At 42.7% G+C, this 20583-nt stretch overlaps 1 protein-coding gene across 1 annotated transcript in view; it reads left to right on the top strand.

The window, feature by feature from the left end:
• Positions 1-2849: 2849 nt before the first annotated feature.
• tmem178b (transmembrane protein 178B) overlaps positions 2850-20583 on the top strand; it is a 101162-nt gene continuing 83428 nt past the window's right edge. The window contains exon 1 of the mRNA XM_047389872.1: positions 2850-3828. Coding sequence (XP_047245828.1) covers positions 3447-3828 — 382 coding nt within the window. The 5' untranslated portion in view covers positions 2850-3446. The remainder of the gene's footprint in view (positions 3829-20583) is intronic.

Here is a 20583-nt window from a genome sequence, read left to right as displayed (position 1 = left end):
GCGACTTTTCATAAGCGTACTCTTTCTGCGGCGGGGAGAGATTTTTACAGAATTTATTTACTGAAAATCAATAACAAACTAAAACAAATGGTAGCTGCATTCTCACAGAAGAAATGCTAAATACAGTAAAACAGATAAAGATCTTTTTACAGCAGTAGAGATGTAGGTCTTTGGAACATGAGTACTCTTTGTAAGCTTTGTTTCATATTTCTTATTCTCAGTCATACCCTGGTTATTGAAAATACTTAAAGAACATTTAATCCCCCTTGCCGAAAGACAGAACAATTTTGAATGCAATTGATTCTTTCCTATTTTTATGTGCTTAGCCCACAGGAAGACCCACATGCCAGAGAGCTGTTGATGTTTGTTTACAATCAATGCAGGCGACTGTGTGACCAATTTGAAGCCCAGCCTCTGCAAATGGATCTGGAGTTCCTTAATTTTCGTTATGAGGAACTGTACAGACTTCTTCTGAGATGTGTCCACCATCAAATATTTTCAGACCTGGAAGATGTACTGCAGAGCATGCAAACAGTGTTGGTTTTACTAGAGGGAAAGCATCAGCCACTACATGGATTTAAGCCAGCTGTGCTCAGAACTGGTGGGAGGGGACGCCCTTCCTGGGACATTTCTGCTGAGCAACTTCAGTTTCTTCTTGAATTTGACTTTACTGTTAGGGAAATTGCACATTTGTTTGGAGTCAGTTTCAGAACTATAAGAAGGAGAATGACAGAAAATGGTCTGTCAGTGAGAATGTACTACAGCAACATTTCCACTGAAGATCTTAGAGACGTAGTGTCTAGTTTCATTCAGCAGTTCCCTGATTCAGGAATCAAAACGGTCAGTGGATATCTCAACAGTGTTGGACTAAGGTGAGCATTTGTCCAATGTCAAAACAATGATGGCATGGAAACCACCCAGTTTTCCTTATTTATTATTTTCCTTATTATTTTGTGTTGGATTATTAAGGGTTCAAAGGTCTTGTGTTATTGAAACCCTGAGAGTATTGGATCCTGCTGGCATGCTGTGTCGAGGGCTTGGAATAAACGTTATTCCAAGAAGAGTGTACTCTGTACCAGCACCAAATTCTTTATGACACATTGATGGAAATCACAAGTTGATTCGGTGAGTCCTTATCTGGTGAGCTCTGTAGCAAGAAAACGTTCTATAGAGAGGTACATTTAAAAAATTTTTTTTTTATTTTCATACCTGCAGTTGGAGAATTGTGATCCATGGAGGAATTGATGGGTACAGCAGAAAGATCATGTACCTCTGTGCCAATAATAATAATAGAGCCTCCACTGTATTGAGCGCCTTTCTTGCCGCAGTCCAGCAATTTGGGATTCCAACAAGGGTTCGCAGTTTCATGTCGCTCGTTTCATGCTTGAACATCCACAGCGAGGACCAGGTAGGAAGCACATTGACGAACAGTGAACATTAATTACAAATATTTAATTTATGTAAGAACTTCATTCTTTTCATGTTAACATATATTTTTCCATTGTCATCTATGTTTTTATACTACAGATAGAACAAGTTTCATAACCGGACGGAGTGTCCACAATCAGAGAATCGAACGACTGTGGAGAGATGTCTGGTGCTCAGTGACTGTAAACTATTATACAGCCTTTCAACATCTTTACAACTCTGGTGTGTTAAATGTAGACGACGAGCTAGACCTCATTTGTCTACATTATGTGATGCTTCCCAAAATTAACGAACATTTACAGCTGTTTAAGAAAGCTTGGGATCGTCATCGCCTTTCTACAGAGCACGGAAAGTCCCCCCAGCAGTTGTGGATTGAAGGACAGATTATGGGGGCGCATCCTATTACTGAACCTGTTTGTGAACAGGTAAGTAAACAGATCTTTTGTGTTACCTTTATAAAGAAATGCATCATTAAGGTTGTTTCATAAAACAAACAAGTTATGTAAAATTTGTGTCAATGAACAATGTTATTCCTGCAAACTCGCAATCTCGCTCAGTAAATTAATATAAAGAGACATAAGTGGTATATTGAAAGAATATCTCTAAGCACTATGTCCCTTTGTGTAGGGAACTCTGGAGGATTATGGCATTGACTGGGAAGGACCAACACCTGTTGATCATGAAGCTGCAGTTGATGTTCCAGAAAATCCCATGCCTCTACAAAACCGAGTATTTGAACATCTCCGTGAGAGAATAGATCCTCTTCGCCCTAGTACATGCTTTGGGATGGATATACTAGTGGTAACATAGGCATCTATCTAATATGTACATCTAACATAAGCATCTAACATATACACTTAACATAAGCATCTAACATATACACTTAACATAAGCATCTAACATGTACACTTAACATGTACATCTAACATAAGCATCTAACATATACACTTAACATAAGCATCTAACATATACACTTAACATAAGCGCCTAACATGTACATCTCACATATACACCTAACATAGACATCAGCACCTAACATAAGCACCTCACATACACAGCATACATAGACATAAGCACCTCACATACACAGCATACATAGACATAAGCACAGCACATAAACATATACATAGACACATAAACATATACATAGACACATAAGCACAGCACATAAACATATACATAGACACATAAACATATTTCTGGCACTAATGGAACCCCATAGTTTAGCTGTCTTTAACTGACATTTAACAACTTAGTGAATTGTTTTTCATTTTCAGTGTTAATAACTTGCAGTCTTAATGCCTGATTGTTGTATCTAATGGCATAAAAAAGGGTAAAAAAGCCCGGGAGGCTGTATTGTTTCTCCACACTTGCTTTTGATTGGACCATGCCTAGGTATTCTCTGTGGCAGCTGTCCTTCCATCTGACTTGTTGTGGTTGCAGACTGGCCAGATCTTTCTGGTGATGGCGAGCTTTGATATGTGTGGACACCTCAGGTAACCTATTTACAGTCTACCTGTCAGAGGCCCATACAGCTTGCTATTGAATTGTTATCCTAAATTATTTACATTAATAGATTCTTTTTTTTTAATTTAGGCTAAATTAAGACCATTCCCAATCATGACTGGGTAAGCAGATTTGCTGCCAGTGGTTTGGTGTGAATGTGAATAACTTCAGTCCCGGCTGCTATCCTTATGGTTAGTGGTTGTTGGTGTCTCCCTCAGACAGATGGATTCTGTGGGTCGCGCCTGAGATGAGATAGCATCCTCTCTGTCTCCGTCAAACCAGCTGTAGAACGCGCACGCAGGACAGACGTGGGCACCTGACTATTGGAATTTCATAGCCTATTGTTTTTTTAGAGCCGTTCTACAGACGTGTTTGGCTTGTTCGTCGATATAACCCCCCTTTGGATGGTGATTATGCTGCTCTTCAGAGATGATGTGAGCTGAATTGGCGGGGAAGCCGCAGAGGAGCTGTCCGTCTTTCGAGGTGGTGATGCGGCTGTGACTGGAGAGAGCATGGCCGCCGGGAAGTTGTTGCTCTATGCCGGGCTCTCCTTGTCTCTTTGTGCCTTGGGCATGCTGGCCGTGGCAATGTGCTCCGATCACTGGTACGAGACGGACACCAGAAGGTATAAGGAGCGGTGCCGAAGTTTCTCCAGCCGCCGCAAGGACCCGGGCTTTATCTACATCCCCAACAACAGCCTGCCTCTGCGGGCCAGCCGAAGCAGCCTGCCTCGCTTGGAAGACAAGGTGCTATTGGCCCGGAACCGGAGGCAGCTGTTCGCCATGAGTGTCGCAGACGAATGCAGCAGGCAGTATAACTCCACCAACATGGGGCTGTGGAGGAAATGCCACCGGCTGAGCTTCGACCAGGTCATCGAAGATCATATTCGCAAAGGTTAGTGCAAAAATTTAATAAAGTTGTAATGAAACAGATGTTCCGATCGCTACACATTTAGGATGTAAAATGAATTAGGCCACGGTGTGGTGACTGACCACTTGACCAAAGGGCGAACAAGGGCATCTGTAGATGGAAAGAGGCTGTGGCTCTGTCAGCGGACAGTGGTTATCATGCAATTTTACATGCTCATAATGAGGAGCACTGCGTGTTAACTTTCCATGTGTATAATATGACGCCTGCCTCAGCCACACAGTGTCATAATGATGGGATGCATGGGAGTGCCAGCTGAACCAGTCTACATGGTGTAGTGAAGTGTCTCTGTTCGCATGTGTGGTTTATATGTAAGGATTGTTAGTCTCTTTGTGGTACACACTAATCCATAAAGAAAGAAAGAAACTTGTATTTTGTCTATTGGCCTTTCTGCTTTTGAGATTTGAAATAATAAAGGCTTTAAACAAATATAAACAACAATTAGATCAACATTTAGCATTGGTTCATAACAAACCATGAAACTGAGCAATAGTAACGGTCTGAGAAAAAACTACATGTTATGTCATCTAATTCCTCAAAGCACTGTACCATGAAGTTTATACATTTTACTACCCATTTATTAAACTTTGTAGAAATAGTTCAGTAAGGAAAATGTCATGTTTGATAAGTGGGTCTAAAACAAGTTTACATATTGACATCTGCAAAAACTATATAACCACCAGTTAACTTGGCCAAGCAAAGAGAAAAATAACTAAACTCAAAAAACTCTCATTGTGGACTAGGTGTCTTTTGTAAATGGATAGATTATTTATTATGCAGCCCATGCTCTGCCATCCAGTTCAGTTTACATTTCCTGAAACCCTAAGACTAGCTGAGTTCAATTATGCACACCAAGTACTTTTGAATAGAACATTATTTCTTTGAACGGCCTGATGGAGAACCTTTGCACATCAATGGTTACGTCCTGCAGATGTGTTGTAGAGAAGACATGTTTTCTTTGCGTGTATAAGATGACTTCACAAAACCCTTTCTTTAGAAAACACTACTTTTGGCTTTCACTAAGCAATAAAAATAATTGTGGTGGACTTAAATATTGTCTGGATAATACTACTATCAAAGTGGTGTTTCATTTTATATTCATGCAAACACTGGGTGATGGCTTTTTTAACCGGTATATGATTGTTGTTTCAAATGAGGGACTGATGTCACTAAAGTTATAAGTAAAAAAACTTATAAAGCTGTGTTAAGGCAGGTGATAATACTCACCTGCTCTAACACAGTGGACTTTAAGAGACTTTGGTGTATGATATGAAAGTAAGCACTTTACAGTCATGCTGGTTTTTTGTTCTTTTTTCTAGATAAAGTACAGACAGAAACACCAAAATATATTATCATGTGCATTCACAAACTGGCCATATGATTCTTCTGTATTCCATTATGAAACCCACAGACTGTGTGAATTCACTTTATTTGACCTAAAAATTATTACTGTATTAAAATGCTAATGTCCTTAACCAAAAATGTCTGAGTCATAAATTTAAACATATAAACTACTTCAAACATACTAAAGGTATTATCATTTTCCAGTGTTCCCAGTGCATGCCTTTATGTGGCCTTCCTTCTATCTGGCATGTGTTCAGTGGTTAGTGTTCAATCAGATTTAAAGCTACTTTCGTCTTCACATTATTTTTAACATGTTTCATAATCCCAGGCTGTATGATTATGTAAATTTATGGAAGCAGGTTGATGTAGCATGGCTTATAAGAGGATGGCCAATTATTGTTTACTGTTAACAAACCTGACTCCATAATACATAAATACTAAATTTAATTTATATTTATTTATATTTGTGAAGACAATGAATAAAACACTGAAAAAACTAAAGGTTACATGTTAAGGGATGACAGATTTAATTGAAAAATAAATTATATATATGCACGTGTATGTATTTATCTGCTACAAAATAGGTCAGTGGTGTACCACTGCAAAATTTTCAGCCCATGTTGATAATCTAGACGGCTGCCATATGTCAACTCAGTTTGTACTGGTGTAACTGGGGACGATATGTGATCTCCTGCTGTAGGATCAGCCTATTCTGCTACGGTCTGTAATAAGCCCACACAAAGAGCCTGCTTAAAAAAAACAGCGGGAGACAAAATGCTCTGTGACGCTATCAAATAAAGAGGAACGGATGATGGGGAAAACTGTTCAGAGCAGTATGTGAAAAGGCAGAGGATTATATAGAGAGGGATGGGGGTAGGGGAATAAAGCTTCCTCTTGTGCCATCTGTCGCTATGAGAAAAAGTCCTGAGTCCTCATCAAGACATATCCAGTCAAGTCTTAGCAGGAAAAGCAGTGAGAGGCCTGGGATTGGTTTACCTCCCATGGCCCCTGTATTATTGGAGGGACTTTCTGATGGGACTGCAGCTAAAGTATATATTGGTAGTTGACTTATCTGTCAACATTTTTGTAAAATTTTCCAACTAGTCAGATATTTAAATCTATTTTTGCTTCCTGTTGTTGCACCTTTTGTTCACAATATCAACATGTTTTACTGAACCTTCTTCTATCTGCACACCTGATGCCTCAACATTATGATGTAATTTCCACAATAATTTAAAATAACGAATTGTGAAACCATTTTGAAAATATATTTAAATATTATTCCAGCACTTTTGTACTATTGATCAGTTCTAGTAAAAAATATATCATACTTGAAGTGAATTATTCTATGCTGAACAGAGATGATATAATTCACATTTTCTGGTTAGGGAATCCTTTACTCTAATTTTTAAAACACAACAATGGAAACTTCCATATTATTTGCCATTGGAATCATCTTAAATTGGGCTAAACATGAAAGCTCCAAAATTGGGCCTGTCAAATTTTTCTATACTTTGACACAGAATTTCTTGAAGGTAGAAAAAAAATGTGTCCATAATCAAAGCATCAATGTAAAAAATCTAATGCAGGTTTGATTTTTTTTAAAAGTTTTTTACTTTTTGTAAAGCTGATCAAACCACATCTAGATTTCAGTTAAAAAGCACTTCACTAAACAGATAAATCAATGAAGTACACTTCAAAGTCACCATGTTATCTTAATTGATTTTCACCTAAAAACCTAACCAAAAATAACTAAAGTTTTATTCGCCCTAATTCATTTTTTAAAAGTTATATAAACATTCCTGTATAAAAATGAAGATTAAAGAAGTGTGAACATTATGTTTCCACTATTCTTACTGAAACCTACTGGTCCACAGTTGACTTGTAGTTTCAGTGCGCTTGCACTTCAGACACTTACGCACTGCAGTAGTTCTTACTTTCCTTTTCAATTCAATTCAGTTTATTTATATAGCGCCAATTCACAACACGTCGTCTCAAGGCACATGACAAAAGTCAGTGTCATGGTAGGAAAACTTTACTGGCCATCCGTTAACGCTTACATTACTCCTCACCTCTCATCGACTCTTTTTATTTGGCATCCCAAAGGACAATTCTCAGTCAGAGATCAGTTGTACATTTCCACAAGTTTATTAAAACCAATCTGAATTCAGAGAGGGAGACATCACACTTACACGGGTACCTGGAAACGTCTGTGTTTCGTCTCACTGGGGGCTGCGTTACATTACATTTTATAACCCACGCTGCTATGCAGTACACATACACAATCATTCTGTCTGTGGATGTCTCCCCAGCAACAGTATCAAAGAAACAGAGATACATTTCATCATTTAATTAAAGAATTGTTTCCAACACATCTTCAGGAATCTTCAGGGAGAGGAGTACCATGCCTTTATACCAGGCATTTATATTTCCACATCAGGTACATACATTCCAATTAATCCTAATGATTGAACAGTGCAGTCAGATTCAGTTATTTATTCAAATTGGATAAAAAGATTTTCTGTCTAAGGAAACCTAGCAGATTGCATCGAGTCAGAGACTTGTAGCATTCACTCCTCCTGGATGAGCATGTAGAGACAGTGGACAGTCACTGCCATTGACTTTGCAGCAATGCCTCATACTGAGCATGCATGTAGCGACAGTGGAGAGGAAAAACTCCCTTTTAACAGGAAGAAACCTCCTGCAGAACCACGCTCAGTGTGAGCAGCCATCTGCCACGACCGACTGGGGGTTTGAGAGAACAGAGCAGAGACACAAAGAGAACAAAGAAGCACTGATCCAGGAGTCCTTTCTATGGGAAGGAAAAGTAAATGTTAATGGATGTAGCTCCTTTAGTCGTTTCACCTAGAAAGAAAGAACAGATAAACTCTGAGCCAGCCTTCAAGGATAGAGTCTGAAAGAGAGTACATAAAGTTAGTCACAGTAAAAGCTCAGTCAGTGGCTATGTCTAGGAGAGAGAAAGGGTTAAACACTGAAAGACAGGGCCATGTGGATCATTGGTAGAGGGTGAGCATTAAGTTGTTGCCAGCAGAAGCTTGGATGATGGCCCTCTCCAGAAAGGTGTCACAGGTAGACACAGTCAGGCCAGGTGTAGCTTCTAGGAAGAGAAAAGAGAGAGAACATAAAGTTAGAAGCTGAAATAACAGCAAATAATGCAAAATTGGAGAGTAGTGTGAGAATGTAGCAAAGAGGGTGAAAGTGGTCATTATCTCCTCTAGCAACCTCAGTCTATAGCAGCATAACTACAAAGATAGCTCAGGATAACCTAAGCCACTCTAACTATAAGCTTTATCAAAAAGGAAAGTTTTAAGCCTAGCCTTAAAAGTAGACAGTTTGTCCATCTAGAGCCCACTGATGGCCATTGTTATACTAAAAACCACAACGATTGGGATATCTCTCTCTGTCAGATTGACCATAACTATTGGAAAAGAAAGGGTGTCATACAGGTAGCAGAAATGGAGGGTGTGTTTGCACCTCAACCATAACTGAGCTCGTTTAGGCTAAACCTGACTCCCCCTTACTCCATCCAACAGGGAGGGAAGAAGATGGAGGTAAAAAATAAGGAAGATAGCTCAGGATAAGCTAAGCCACTCTAACTATAAGCTTTATCAAAAAGGAAAGTTTTAAGCCTAGCCTTAAAAGTAGACAGGGTGTCTGCCTCACGGACTAAAATTGGGAGCTGGTTCCACAGGAGAGGAGCCTGATAACTAAAGGATCTGCCTCCCATTCCACTTCTAGATACTCCAGGAACCACCAGTAAACCTGCAGTCTGAGAAGGAAGTGCTCTGTTAGGAACATATGGAACAATCAGATCGCTGATGTATGATGGAGCTAAATCATTAAGGGCTTCATATGTGAGGAGGAGAATTTTAAATTCTATTCTGGATTTAACAGGGAGCCAATGAAGGGAAGCTAAAGTAGGGGAAATATGATCTCTCTTTTTAATTTTCATCAGAACTCTTGCTGCAGCATTTTGAATCAGCTGAAGGCTTTTAACTGCATTTTGTGGACATCCTGATAGTAACGAATTACAATAGTCCAGCCTTGAAGTAACAAATGCATGGACTAGTTTTTCAGCGTCACTCCTCGACGGGATATATCTAATTTTGGCAATGTTCCGGAGATGAAAGAAGGAAATCCTAGAAACCTGTTTAATATGGGATTTAAATGACATGTCCTGGTCAAAAATAACACCAAGGTTTTTTACTTTATTATCGGAGGTCAATTTAATGCCATCCAGGTTAAGTGATTGACTAAGCAGTTTCTTTTTTAAAGACTCCGGTCCAAAGACGACAACTTCTGTCTTGTCTGAATTTAGAAGTAGAAAATTTAAAGTCATCCAAGTTTTTATGTCTTCAAGGCATGCTTGTAGTCTATCTAACTGGTTGGGCTCATCAGGATTTGTGGATAAGTAAAGCTGAGTGTCACCAGCGTAACAGTGAAAATTTATTCTATGCTGCCTGATAATTTTACCTGTTGGAAGCATATTTATAGTAAAGAGAATTGGCCCAAGTACTGAACCCTGTGGTACTCCACAATTAACCCTGGAGTTTAAATATGATTTATCATTTACATGAACAAACTGGATGTGGAAGGAGAACTTTGCTTTTCACAGTTTGGCTGCCAGCAGAACGTGTCATCTTGCTCTCTAAAACTGCCAATAGAGGTTGGTTTGTTCTTCAGTAATGCAGCAATGTAGATGCTAAGCCATCAATATGATAAAAAATTAAATGGACCACTGTGCTTCTTACAATTTCCTGTCCAGAAAATTTGAAAACAAAACTATAAGAATGACCATGGTCCTAAAAATCAAGAACTATCTTTTGTAATGTTGCTTTAATTTCTCTCCATAAAATTAATCCAATATTACAACAAGTCAATAAGTCAACATTTTCCTGCTTGGATTATGCTGTGTTATCCAGAGCCAGGAAAAAAATTTATTGTTACTCTTTAACCAGAGGGACAGCATGAAAATACTTTCAGAGATGGGTAGATCATTCAGATTCAAGCTGTTTGTTTCCCCTCATCCAGAGAATCATCACCAGTGCTTGATGACATCATGTTTCCTCCTACAAATCAGCCATGAACATTAGTACACACAGCTCCACACTGAGCATGTCCAGGACATCATCTGTAAATGATACATATGCAGAGAAACATAAAGTCTAAGTCAAATGTTTACCTATTGAAACCAAACATGTGTTGCACTGAGCTGTCCCCAATATATACACAACAAAAATATAGGGATACCTTGCTTTCAGGTAATTTCACGCTACAGAAATATATCATAAAAGTAAGGGATTTAAGTAGGAGCATGCATTGGTGACCTCATCTCAAACAATTTGTTGAAACAAAAGCTAACAATGGTGGGTAGACCATAACAAAAAATCTCAAATCTCAAAAACCTGTCTTGTGCCCTCTCATGCTGTTCACAAGTCCCCTTATTGCCTGCTAAGGCATGGCATCCCACTCTTCTTGAAGGACAGACCGCAAATCATTGAGATTCTGGGGTACAAAGGTACAAGCTTCTAGGCGGTGACTCAGCTTATCCCATAGTTTTTCAATGGGATTCAGGACTGAAGAAAGTGCAGGTCACTCCATTCCAAGTACCCCAGTCTCCAGCAGCCATTCCTTATCGATGTGACCTTGATGAGCTGGAGTATTGTTGTTCATGATGGTGAAAGTAAGTCTGTGTTGTTCATGCAGGGGCACAGTGACTGGATTAATGAGGTCATTCAGGCAGTATCGGCTTGTCACTGTAGCATTCACATAGTGTAGGGCAGTTCTGTATTGACTAGACTCACCTGCCCACTGTAACACCAACACCAAATGCTCAACCTGGTGACAACAGTTAGTGATGGACAGCACTCTCCTTGACATCTCCAACGTCGTTGGCAGCCATCATTTATGCTTAACGTGAATCAACTTTCATCAGAGAACACCCTGGTCCATGCAAGACGATGATGCTTGTGCCTGGTGGTGTGGTCAGGTACCCTTGCAGGTCGTCTAGCATGCAGACCATGCTGATGTAAACGGTTTCAATTGGTCTGAGGTGAAATTGGGTGCCTCTCACCTCCCTTAAATATGCCTGGAGTTGAGTGGTATTTATAATCTGGTTCTGCAGGGCACTGTTCACAATGAAGTGGTCATCTGTGTGGGATGTGGCCAAAGGACGTCCAATTCTATGTCTTTCTGACTCTTCTAGTCTCTCTGTTGCAACCTGCTGATGACACTCTGTGACACTCTAAGCTCAGTGGACAAAGCAAATATGGACCCATAAGTATTCTTCCAACTGTATCAAAAGTCATAGAAAAACTGATCTCTCAACAAATCATACTACATCTGTCAGGCCACGGAGCTGTGTGCAGGTTTGTCTTGCTGTGTGAGTGTTTTTTCTCCTGTCCTCCACCAGGGTGCGACCGGTAGATGCAGCCGCACAGCTGCAACGCATCGAGCAATCACTGAGGAGCTTCTAAAGCAGCTGAGGCCTTGGAGGAGGCGTCGGATTGTTTACCCTGCCGAGTGGTAATCAGCCCAAGAAACGCTGCTCTGTGTTTGCCTTTGTTAACCCCAGCTCTGTTCCTCCCTGAAGGTTGCTGTTAACAAGACCCTGCTCTGGATAAATCCTCTGTGGTTCTGGCTTACCTTGCTGGCTGTCAGCAAACCCACTTCCTGGAGATCCCGCTGTGGTTCAACCTCCTGCCCAATGGTAAATACTTCTGTGAATTTACCTCAGTCCAAGGACCGCTCTGGATCCAAAAGATCAGATTGCAAGATCGCCCCTTGCTTCACCTGCCCTGCCTGTCCACCCTCCAATGCTATTCACCATCTGGAGGAATTCGCTCGCACAGCACGCTTGCCTGTCAGCCTCAGTCTCCATGGGTTCCTCACCTTTCCTTAGAACCAACACATTCATCTACAAGTAAGCCTTGAACTCTTTAACATTAAGAACCACCTGCCTGATAGTAACGGCTCTCTTTCTTAGTGAGCTGATCCATGAAGTCCGCTGGCTACGGAATCCTGATGTTGCCCAAAAACACAATTTCAATAAACTTGTTTAAACCTTTCCTGTCTCTCTGGTGTGCTGCTCTAGAGTCTCCTGGTTCAGAACCAAACATGACATAATCTGAATTCCACCCCATTTGAATTGCACCCTATGCAATTTAAATTTTGGAAGCTTCATTCAACTGAGACAGCGAACTACAAGACTGAAAATATCAAGGTTAAATTAAACAAAGGGGTTGTGGTTGGGGTTGTGTACCTTGACTTAAGAAAAGTTTTTGAGACAGTTGATCAAGACACTTTAATAATAATAATCAAAATTCAATTTCTCACCAAAGGTTATTCCATTGAATAATTCATATTTATCAAACAAAACAATGTGTGCAGGTAGATCACAAAAATTCTGATGTAGCTTATGATAATGTAGGTGTGCCCCAAGGTTCAACTTAGGACCCTTGGTATTTAGTCTGTATAGAAGCCAGATGGCAGGTCACTTCATCTGGCCTCTTGAGGTCACATCAATTTTATAGAAATGACCGTAATTTTGTTTACCTTTAAAAACCTGTCATGAGCCTCCTGTGGTAGGTTTTTGAGTTTTCTGCTTATGATATTGAATTGCTGTTTAAGTTCATCCCTTGTTTGCTTTCTTTTGTGTTCTTGTTACATTTTGATTATTTGGTTACATTTCCTCCCTGTGTTGCCCTCTGTCTACTCCTGCTCATTTACTCTTCTCCCTCATTCCACTCAGCCCTCATTGGTCTCAGCTGTTTCTCTTACCTGATTACTTTCACCTGATCTCCATGCCATTTCTCCTTTTTGTCTGTATGTACCGTAGCTGCCTAGTTCCATGTCTGTATGCATGCCCGTATTCCATGTCTTGTTGCTACCCTGTAGGTTACCAGTTTAATTTTAATTAAAACACTTCTCACCATGCAGCTCCCACGCTCTGATCTGCAAGTTGGTCCTACCAAACCTCAGCTTTATATGACAAAACCAAGAAACAGGTTGCAGAGAAACTGTCATGAGTGATAGTCTGTCAGTGGCTAGAAAATTCAAGTATACATCCTAATGTAAGTAAAACAATCTGCATGTTCTTTTTAAAGTGTGCAAGTAGAAACCCAGTTCCTATCATTACAGTTACCAGGCAAACATTAACACCAGAACAGGTGTATAAGTATTCAGGATTTGTAATGGACTCAGAGCTAACATTTAAAACTCGTGTCAAAAAATTGGAAACAAAATCAAATATAATTTATGCAATTTTAGATATTCAAAATAATCTTACAGCAGAAAACTTCAAAATTATACCTAAGCGGTTCTCCCACATAAATTTATCTGGACCCAGATAAAAAGGACCCAGAAAAAAAGGAACACATTATAGTCAAGACTTTGAAAACTTTAGATAGTAAATTTTATTTATTTCATAAAATACTAAGTAAACATAAGTTTGTGAACTGGGAAAAATTCATTATCTATTTAGGACCCAAGCCATTGATTGAATCATTGGATAGCTCATGACTCTGAACTGCACACAAAGGCTGGTATGAACTTTTCTACACCTTTCATTATCACGCTAACATACGCCTAACCATGCCCAGGAAGAGGAGGAGTCATAACTGACTCCCTGTGACATAATTCAGTCTGAACAAAAAAACAGTGTTCCAACATGGCGGTCTCTTCAGATCTGAAGCGAGAGTCAGACAGGAGAGGCATCATGTATGAATATTGCCTTGCAGGTGAGAAGGCATAACTCTTCAACTTGGATCCAGAGTGACTACAATCTGACAAAACAAAGGCAACCACAAAGTTAGGTATTGATATGCAGCAGTGTTCATACGAAAACAGGGTGATTAAGGCAAGCCTGTCTTCTTTCCTTTCTGAGACTTAGAGGCAACCAGAAAGCCCCCAACAGAGACCCAATCTCTAATTGAAGCAGTTTTCCCCACGGCCTATAGAAGAGGGCCTTGGGACCGCAGCATTGCACGCCTTCCTGTGTGCACGTCCAGTTAGTGAATGCCACCCCGCCGCGGCTACTGAAGTAGCCACAACGTTGTACAGTTCAGTCCACACGTGGATGACTGGGACAACTTTGCTACCCAGACCAGCGCCCATTGGACCTATCGTCTTTCCTTCAGCATGGTTCACATATGAGGTGGTGTTTTGGGCAAGAGAGATTAGTTTAGAATGAAATAATCTGAATGTTTATTTCAGGACATTTAGTTTTTGATTGGGTTGAGAAAACTCAGCTATCTAAGTGCTAGCAGACTATCTGCTCAGCTAATATGAACAATGTTTTAGTAAAAAATAAACTTTATGGGTTGGATTCGTACTGATGAATGATAATTGCCTTTTGGAAAATATGTTTAACCTACACATTAGGAAAATACTGAACAGAGCGCAGGACTTGTTTTGCACCAAGATATTCTACTTCTCTCCCTCAAAGCTCCACCTTTTTACTCCAAAACTCTGGACCTGCTCTCCTGTCTGTTGGAAGTTTCTGTTTCATACATTAGCACTTTTGTCTCATTATGTTTTGAAACACCACAATACATACATTGATTAAAAAATTGTGCAACATGACATGCTTTGTTCTATCTAATGTGATAAACCTCATCCTCAATTGTTCTTGCTAAGTGCTCCTGTATCGTCCTCCAGTCAAGCCATCTCCTGTCATAGCATGTATTTCTACAGTATCAGCCATTTTATTCTCGATCCCCCCATAGTACATGGTGTTTGTTCTTTTCTTCCTCTTTCCTAGTTAAGCTATTCACTTAGAAATTTGAGCACTCAAACCCCTCCACCACGTTAAGGTGGCGGTTCAAGGAGGATCATAGCCTCTAGGATCATAGCTATGTTGTCTGGGGCTTAAATGCCATGGCAAACAGGCTCTAGGTGACGGGTCAGACAAAGAGCGGTTCGAGAATCCCTCATGACTACAGAATCGAGGCACGTGACATCGCCCGGTACGGCGGTCCCGGGGTCCCACCCTGGAGCCATGCCTGGGGTCGGAACTCGTCGGAGAGCGCCTGGTGGCCGGGTTGCTCCTTGCGGGACCCGGCCGGGCCAAGCCCGAACGAGAGACGCGAGACCATCCCCCAGTGGGCCCACTACCTGCAGGGGGAACCGTGAGGGACCGGTGCAAAGAGGATTGGGCGGCAGACGAAGGTGGAGACCTCGGCGGCCCGATACCCGGATGCTTAGGCTGGCTCTAGGGACGTGGAATGTCACCTCGCTGGGGGGGAAGGAGCCTGAGCTGGTGCGGGAGGTCGAGAGATATCGACTAGAAATAGTCGGGCTAGCCTCCACGCACAGTGTGGGCTCTGGAATCCATCTCCTTGAGAGGGGCTGGACTCTCTTCTACTCTGGAGTGGCCCGCGGGGAGAGGCGGCGGGCTGGTATGGGTTTGCTTGTTGCCCCTCAGCTCAGCCGTCTCGTGTTGGGGTTTACCCCAGTGGATGAGAGGGTCGCATCCCTGTGCCTTCGGGTTGGGGAGAGGTCTCTGACTATCATTTCGGCCTACGGGCCGAGTGGTAGTGCGGAGTACCCGGCCTTCTTGGCGTCCCTGTCGGGGGTGCTGGATAGTGTCCCTCCTGGGGACTCCATTATTCTGCTGGGGGACTTCAACGCCCACGTGGGAAACGACAGTGACACCTGGAGAGGCGTGATCGGGAGGAATGGCCTCCCCGATCTGAATCCAAGCGGTGTTTTGTTATTGGACTTCTGTGCTAGTCACGGACTGTCCATAATGAACACCATGCTCAAACATAAGGGTGTCCATCAGTGCACTTGGCACCAGGATACCCTAGGCAGGAGGTCAATGATCGACTTTGTTGTCGTATCATCAGACCTTCGGCCGCATGTTTTGGACACTCGGGTGAAGAGAGGGGCTGAGTTGTCCACTGATCACCACCTGGTGGTGAGTTGGATCCGCTGGAGGAGGAGAAAGCCGGACAGACTTGGCAGGCCCAAGCGCATAGTGAGGGTCTGCTGGGAATGTCTGGCAGAGCCCTCGGCCAGGGATGTATTCAACTCTCACCTCCGGGAGAGCTTTGACCAGATTCCGAGGGATGTTGGACACATAGAGTCTGAATGGACCATGTTCTCCACATCTATTGTCGATGCTGCCCGTAGCTGCGGCCGTAAGGTCTGCGGTGCCTGTCGTGGCGGCAATCCCCAAACCCGGTGGTGGACACCGGCAGTAAGGGACGCTGTCAAGCTGAAGGAGTCCTATCGGCTGTGGTTGGCTTGTGGGACTCCTGACGCAGCTGACGGGTACCGTGGGGCCAAGCGTGCCGCGGCCCGGGCGGTGGCAGAGGCAAAAACGTGGACCTGGGAGGAGTTCGGTGAGGCCATGGAGAAGGACTACCGGTTGGACCCGAAGCGATTCTGGCAAACCGTCCGGCACCTCAGGAGGGGGAAGCAGTGCTTCGCCAACACTGTTTACAGTGGGGGTGGGGAGCTGCTGACCTCGACTGGGGACATTATCGGCCGGTGGAAGGAGTACTTCGAGGATCTCCTCAGTCCTGCCATCACGCATTCCCTGGTGGAAACAGAGGCTGGGGACTCAGGGTTGGACTCATCACCCAGGCTGAAGTCACCGAGGTGGTTAAAAAGCTCCGCAGTGGCAAGGCTTCGGGGTTGGATGAGATCCGCCCTGAGTACCTCAAGTCTTTGGATGTTGTGGGGCTGTCATGGTTGACACGCCTCTTCAACATTGCGTGGCGGACGGGGACAGTTCCTTTGGATTGGCAGACTGGGGTGGTGGTCCCCCTTCATAAGAAGGGTGACCGGAGGGTGTGTTCCAACTACAGGGGGATCACACTCCTCAGCCTCCCTGGTAAGGCCTACGCCAGGGTATTGGAGAGGAGAGTCCGGCCGATAGTCGAACCCTGGCTTCAGGAGGAGCAGTGTGGTTTTTGTCCCGGCCGTGGGACACTGGACCAGCTCTATACCCTCTACAGGGTACTCGAGGGTTGATGGGAGTTTGCCCAACTGGTCCACATGTGTTTTGTGGACCTGGAGAAAGCATTTGATTGTGTCCCTCGTGATGCCCTATGGGGGGTGCTCCAGGAGTATGGAATCGGTGGCTCTTTACTAGGGGCCATCCGGTCTCTGTACAAGCGGAGCAGGAGTTTGGTTCGCATTGCCGGCACTAAGTCGGACCTGTTCCCGGTGCATGTTAGACTCTGGCAGGGCTGCCGTCTGTCACCGGTCCTGTTCATAACTTTTATGGACAGGATTTCTAGACGCAGCCAAGGGCCGGAGGGGTTTGGTTTGGGGACCAGAGGATTTCATCTCTTCTTTTTGCAGATGACGTGGTCCTGCTGGCCCCATCTAGCCAAGACCTACAGCATGCACTGGGGCGGTTCGCAGCCGAGTGTGAAGCGGCTGGGATGAAGATCAGCTCCTCCAAGTCCGAGGCCATGGTTCTCGACTGGAAAAGGGTGGCTTGTCCTCTTCAGGTTGGAGGGGAGTTCCTGCCTCAAGTGGAGGAGTTTAAGTATCTCGGGGTCTTGTTCACGGAAGAATGGAGCGGGAGATCGACAGACGGATCGATGCGGCTGCCACAGTAATGGGGGCGCTGTGCCGGTCCATTGTGGTGAAGATAGAACTGAGCCGAAAAGCGAAGTTCTCGATTTACCGGTCGGTCTACGTTCCTACCCTCACCTATGGCCATAAACTTTGGGTCATGACCGAAAGAACGAGATCCCGGATACAAGCGGCTGAAATAAGCTTCCTCCGTAGGGTGGCCGGGCACTCCCTTGGAGATAGGGTGATGAGCTCGGCCATCCGGGAGGGGCTCGGAGTAGAGCCGCTGCTTCTCCACATCGAGAGGAGCCAGTTGAGGTGGCTCGGGCATCTATACCGGATGCCTCCTGGACTCCTTCCTCGGGAGGTTTTTCCAGGCACGTCCCACCGGGAGGAGGCCCAGGGGACGGCCCAGGACACGCTGGAGGGACTATGTCTCTCGGCTGGCCTGGGAACGCCTTGGGCTCCCCCCGGAGGAGCTGGAAGAGGTGTCTGGGGAGAGGGACGTCTGGGCGTCTCTGCTGAGTCTGCTGCCCCTGCGACCCGGTCCCGGATAAAGCGGAAGACGACGAGTACGAGTACTTAGAAATTTGTTATTGGAGATCATTTTCCTGGTGTTCACTAGGGACTTGCAATGCATCATGGATGATGTCTCTAACACTAGCCTGTGGCCTCTAGATATGTAATAACTGGTAGGCCATATATGTTGAGAGCGGACTGTGTTCTTCCCATTTAGTCAGTTTTTGAGAACCTGAATTTTTCTTTAGGTAAGACAGATTAGGCATGTTATAGCAGGGATGAGAGATGCTGACCTTGGAGCAGAAGTTTAGTGGTAATGTCTAACTCTGACAACCTTAAAGTTTTATAATAAAGAAATGTGTAAATGAGCCCATGTGTGGGACCCTTCTGATTATCTGTTCTAAATTCAAGTTCACGCACCAAAAAAATAAAATATCTACATATTATCTACACTATATTTACACAATGAATATCTATATCTACAAAATTAATTCTGATGTTACAATCACTTCCATGACTGCAGGTGTATACAGTTTGGTGTGGAGAAACCTGATTGGCCTGGACACTCCTGACCTCAACCTTCTTAAACATGTTTGGCATAAATTAGAGCAGAGGCTGCAAATTTGGTTTTCTCATCTAACTATGAACACACTCCTAAACTTGTTTATGGAATAGTTAAAGTTGCTATTGCTGGCAACAGTGGGTCCATCAGAAAATGGACCTTATAGATTGAGAAAAGGATGTCATCAAAGTTCATATACATGTAAAAGTAGACAGACAAATACTTTTGTCAATATAGTGTAAGTCTAGAAAAGCCTTTAACCCAAACAGTTCACAATTAGCCTCTCCTCACTCATCATCTTCTGGTTCATTTAGACAAGTTAAGAGATCACTGTGAGTCTGTTTGAAGAGGCTACATCAATCAGACTCTTATTCTGCCATCCCAAAGACTGGTCGTCTGTGAGGATGGAGGGATGAAGGGAGCTTTGTGATCACAGCTGCCTCCCTCACAAGTGAGGTCTTTTTACTGCTTAAGGTTGCTGGATAATACAAGAACTATGTTGTTTAAAAGGACCATTATTGCACAAGAAGGACATCCAAGTCCAGACTGCATGTGAAATAAAGGTGGTAGTTATCTTATTTTTGTACCCTCTCCTTGCTGATATCATTGTCAAACTAACCTCATATGGCTAGTTTAAAATTACATCATATGCAGAAGGGGCTGATTGAGAGTATCATCATTATCATGTTTTGCACAACAATAAAGAAATGCCCAGCCCCTTCCCCAGATGCGTTTGTGTTCTCGTGGTAAAAGTCCATGCCTGGTTGACAATGTGGTTCAGGCAGACAAAGTCATTAGCTAAACTAAGCCAAGGAGGGATTAGATGATTCAAGTGTTTCTCTAAATGATAGAAAGTTAGATCTCAAAGCTTCCTGTACTGGGAAAAGAAACAGAGACTGTGTTCTCCTGAAATTCTGCAGGCTAGAGGTGCTCCCTCTGCAGTCCAAACAGGATGAGAAAAAGAGATTCTCGACATAGCTGTTTTTGCAACACAACTATTCTGAATTAGCATGGATTATTTTTTTTATAGATTGTTCCATGTGGTTGCTGAATCCCTATTTTCTAGTTAAATTTCTAAATCTATTGCAATGATTCAGGATGTAGTCTGGTAGCAAAAAGACTGAATCATTAATATGCAATGAATGTTCCCAGTTTGTATTTGTTTACATGTTTTATGTGATTTCAGACTTTAACAGCAAAGCTCTAATGAGAGGGCATTCTTTTTGCACTCAAGAATGTAATTATGGAATTACCTTTGTTTGTCAGCATGTTCCATGAAAGTGGACACCAACGGATTATGATACTTAAACTAACTACCTCATCAATCGAACAATTCAAAATCCCTCCAGGTTGACAAAAACATAAACTCAACTAGCTTATTTTGGATATTTTGACACAACACTCAGCTTACATAATTTTTACCTATTTATCCAACATAAGAACATTTTGCTACTTCAACGTAAACAAATTACACTCAGCATGGTGTTTGAAATCCAGCTTGTTTGTTTGTAGTTACATGAACTCAATTTTAATTTATTCACGTCCACTGAAACAAATCATTTAGAGCACTTCCAAGTCTTTCTACCTCAGTCCTCACCAGTGGCGATTGCTCTAAGACTGCAAGGGAAGCTCAGCTTCCCCTAAAATGTCAAAAAATAAGTGATCAAATATATGCTGTTGTGTGTTCATGTCATTGACTAAATATGCGCAACAACGCGCTCAACTTTTGTTCAGAATCAGCTTCT

This window comes from Girardinichthys multiradiatus, chromosome 17, assembly GCF_021462225.1.
Source record: "Girardinichthys multiradiatus isolate DD_20200921_A chromosome 17, DD_fGirMul_XY1, whole genome shotgun sequence".
Classification (NCBI taxonomy): domain Eukaryota; kingdom Metazoa; phylum Chordata; class Actinopteri; order Cyprinodontiformes; family Goodeidae; genus Girardinichthys; species Girardinichthys multiradiatus.
This window is presented reverse-complemented; position numbering and strand designations above follow the sequence as displayed.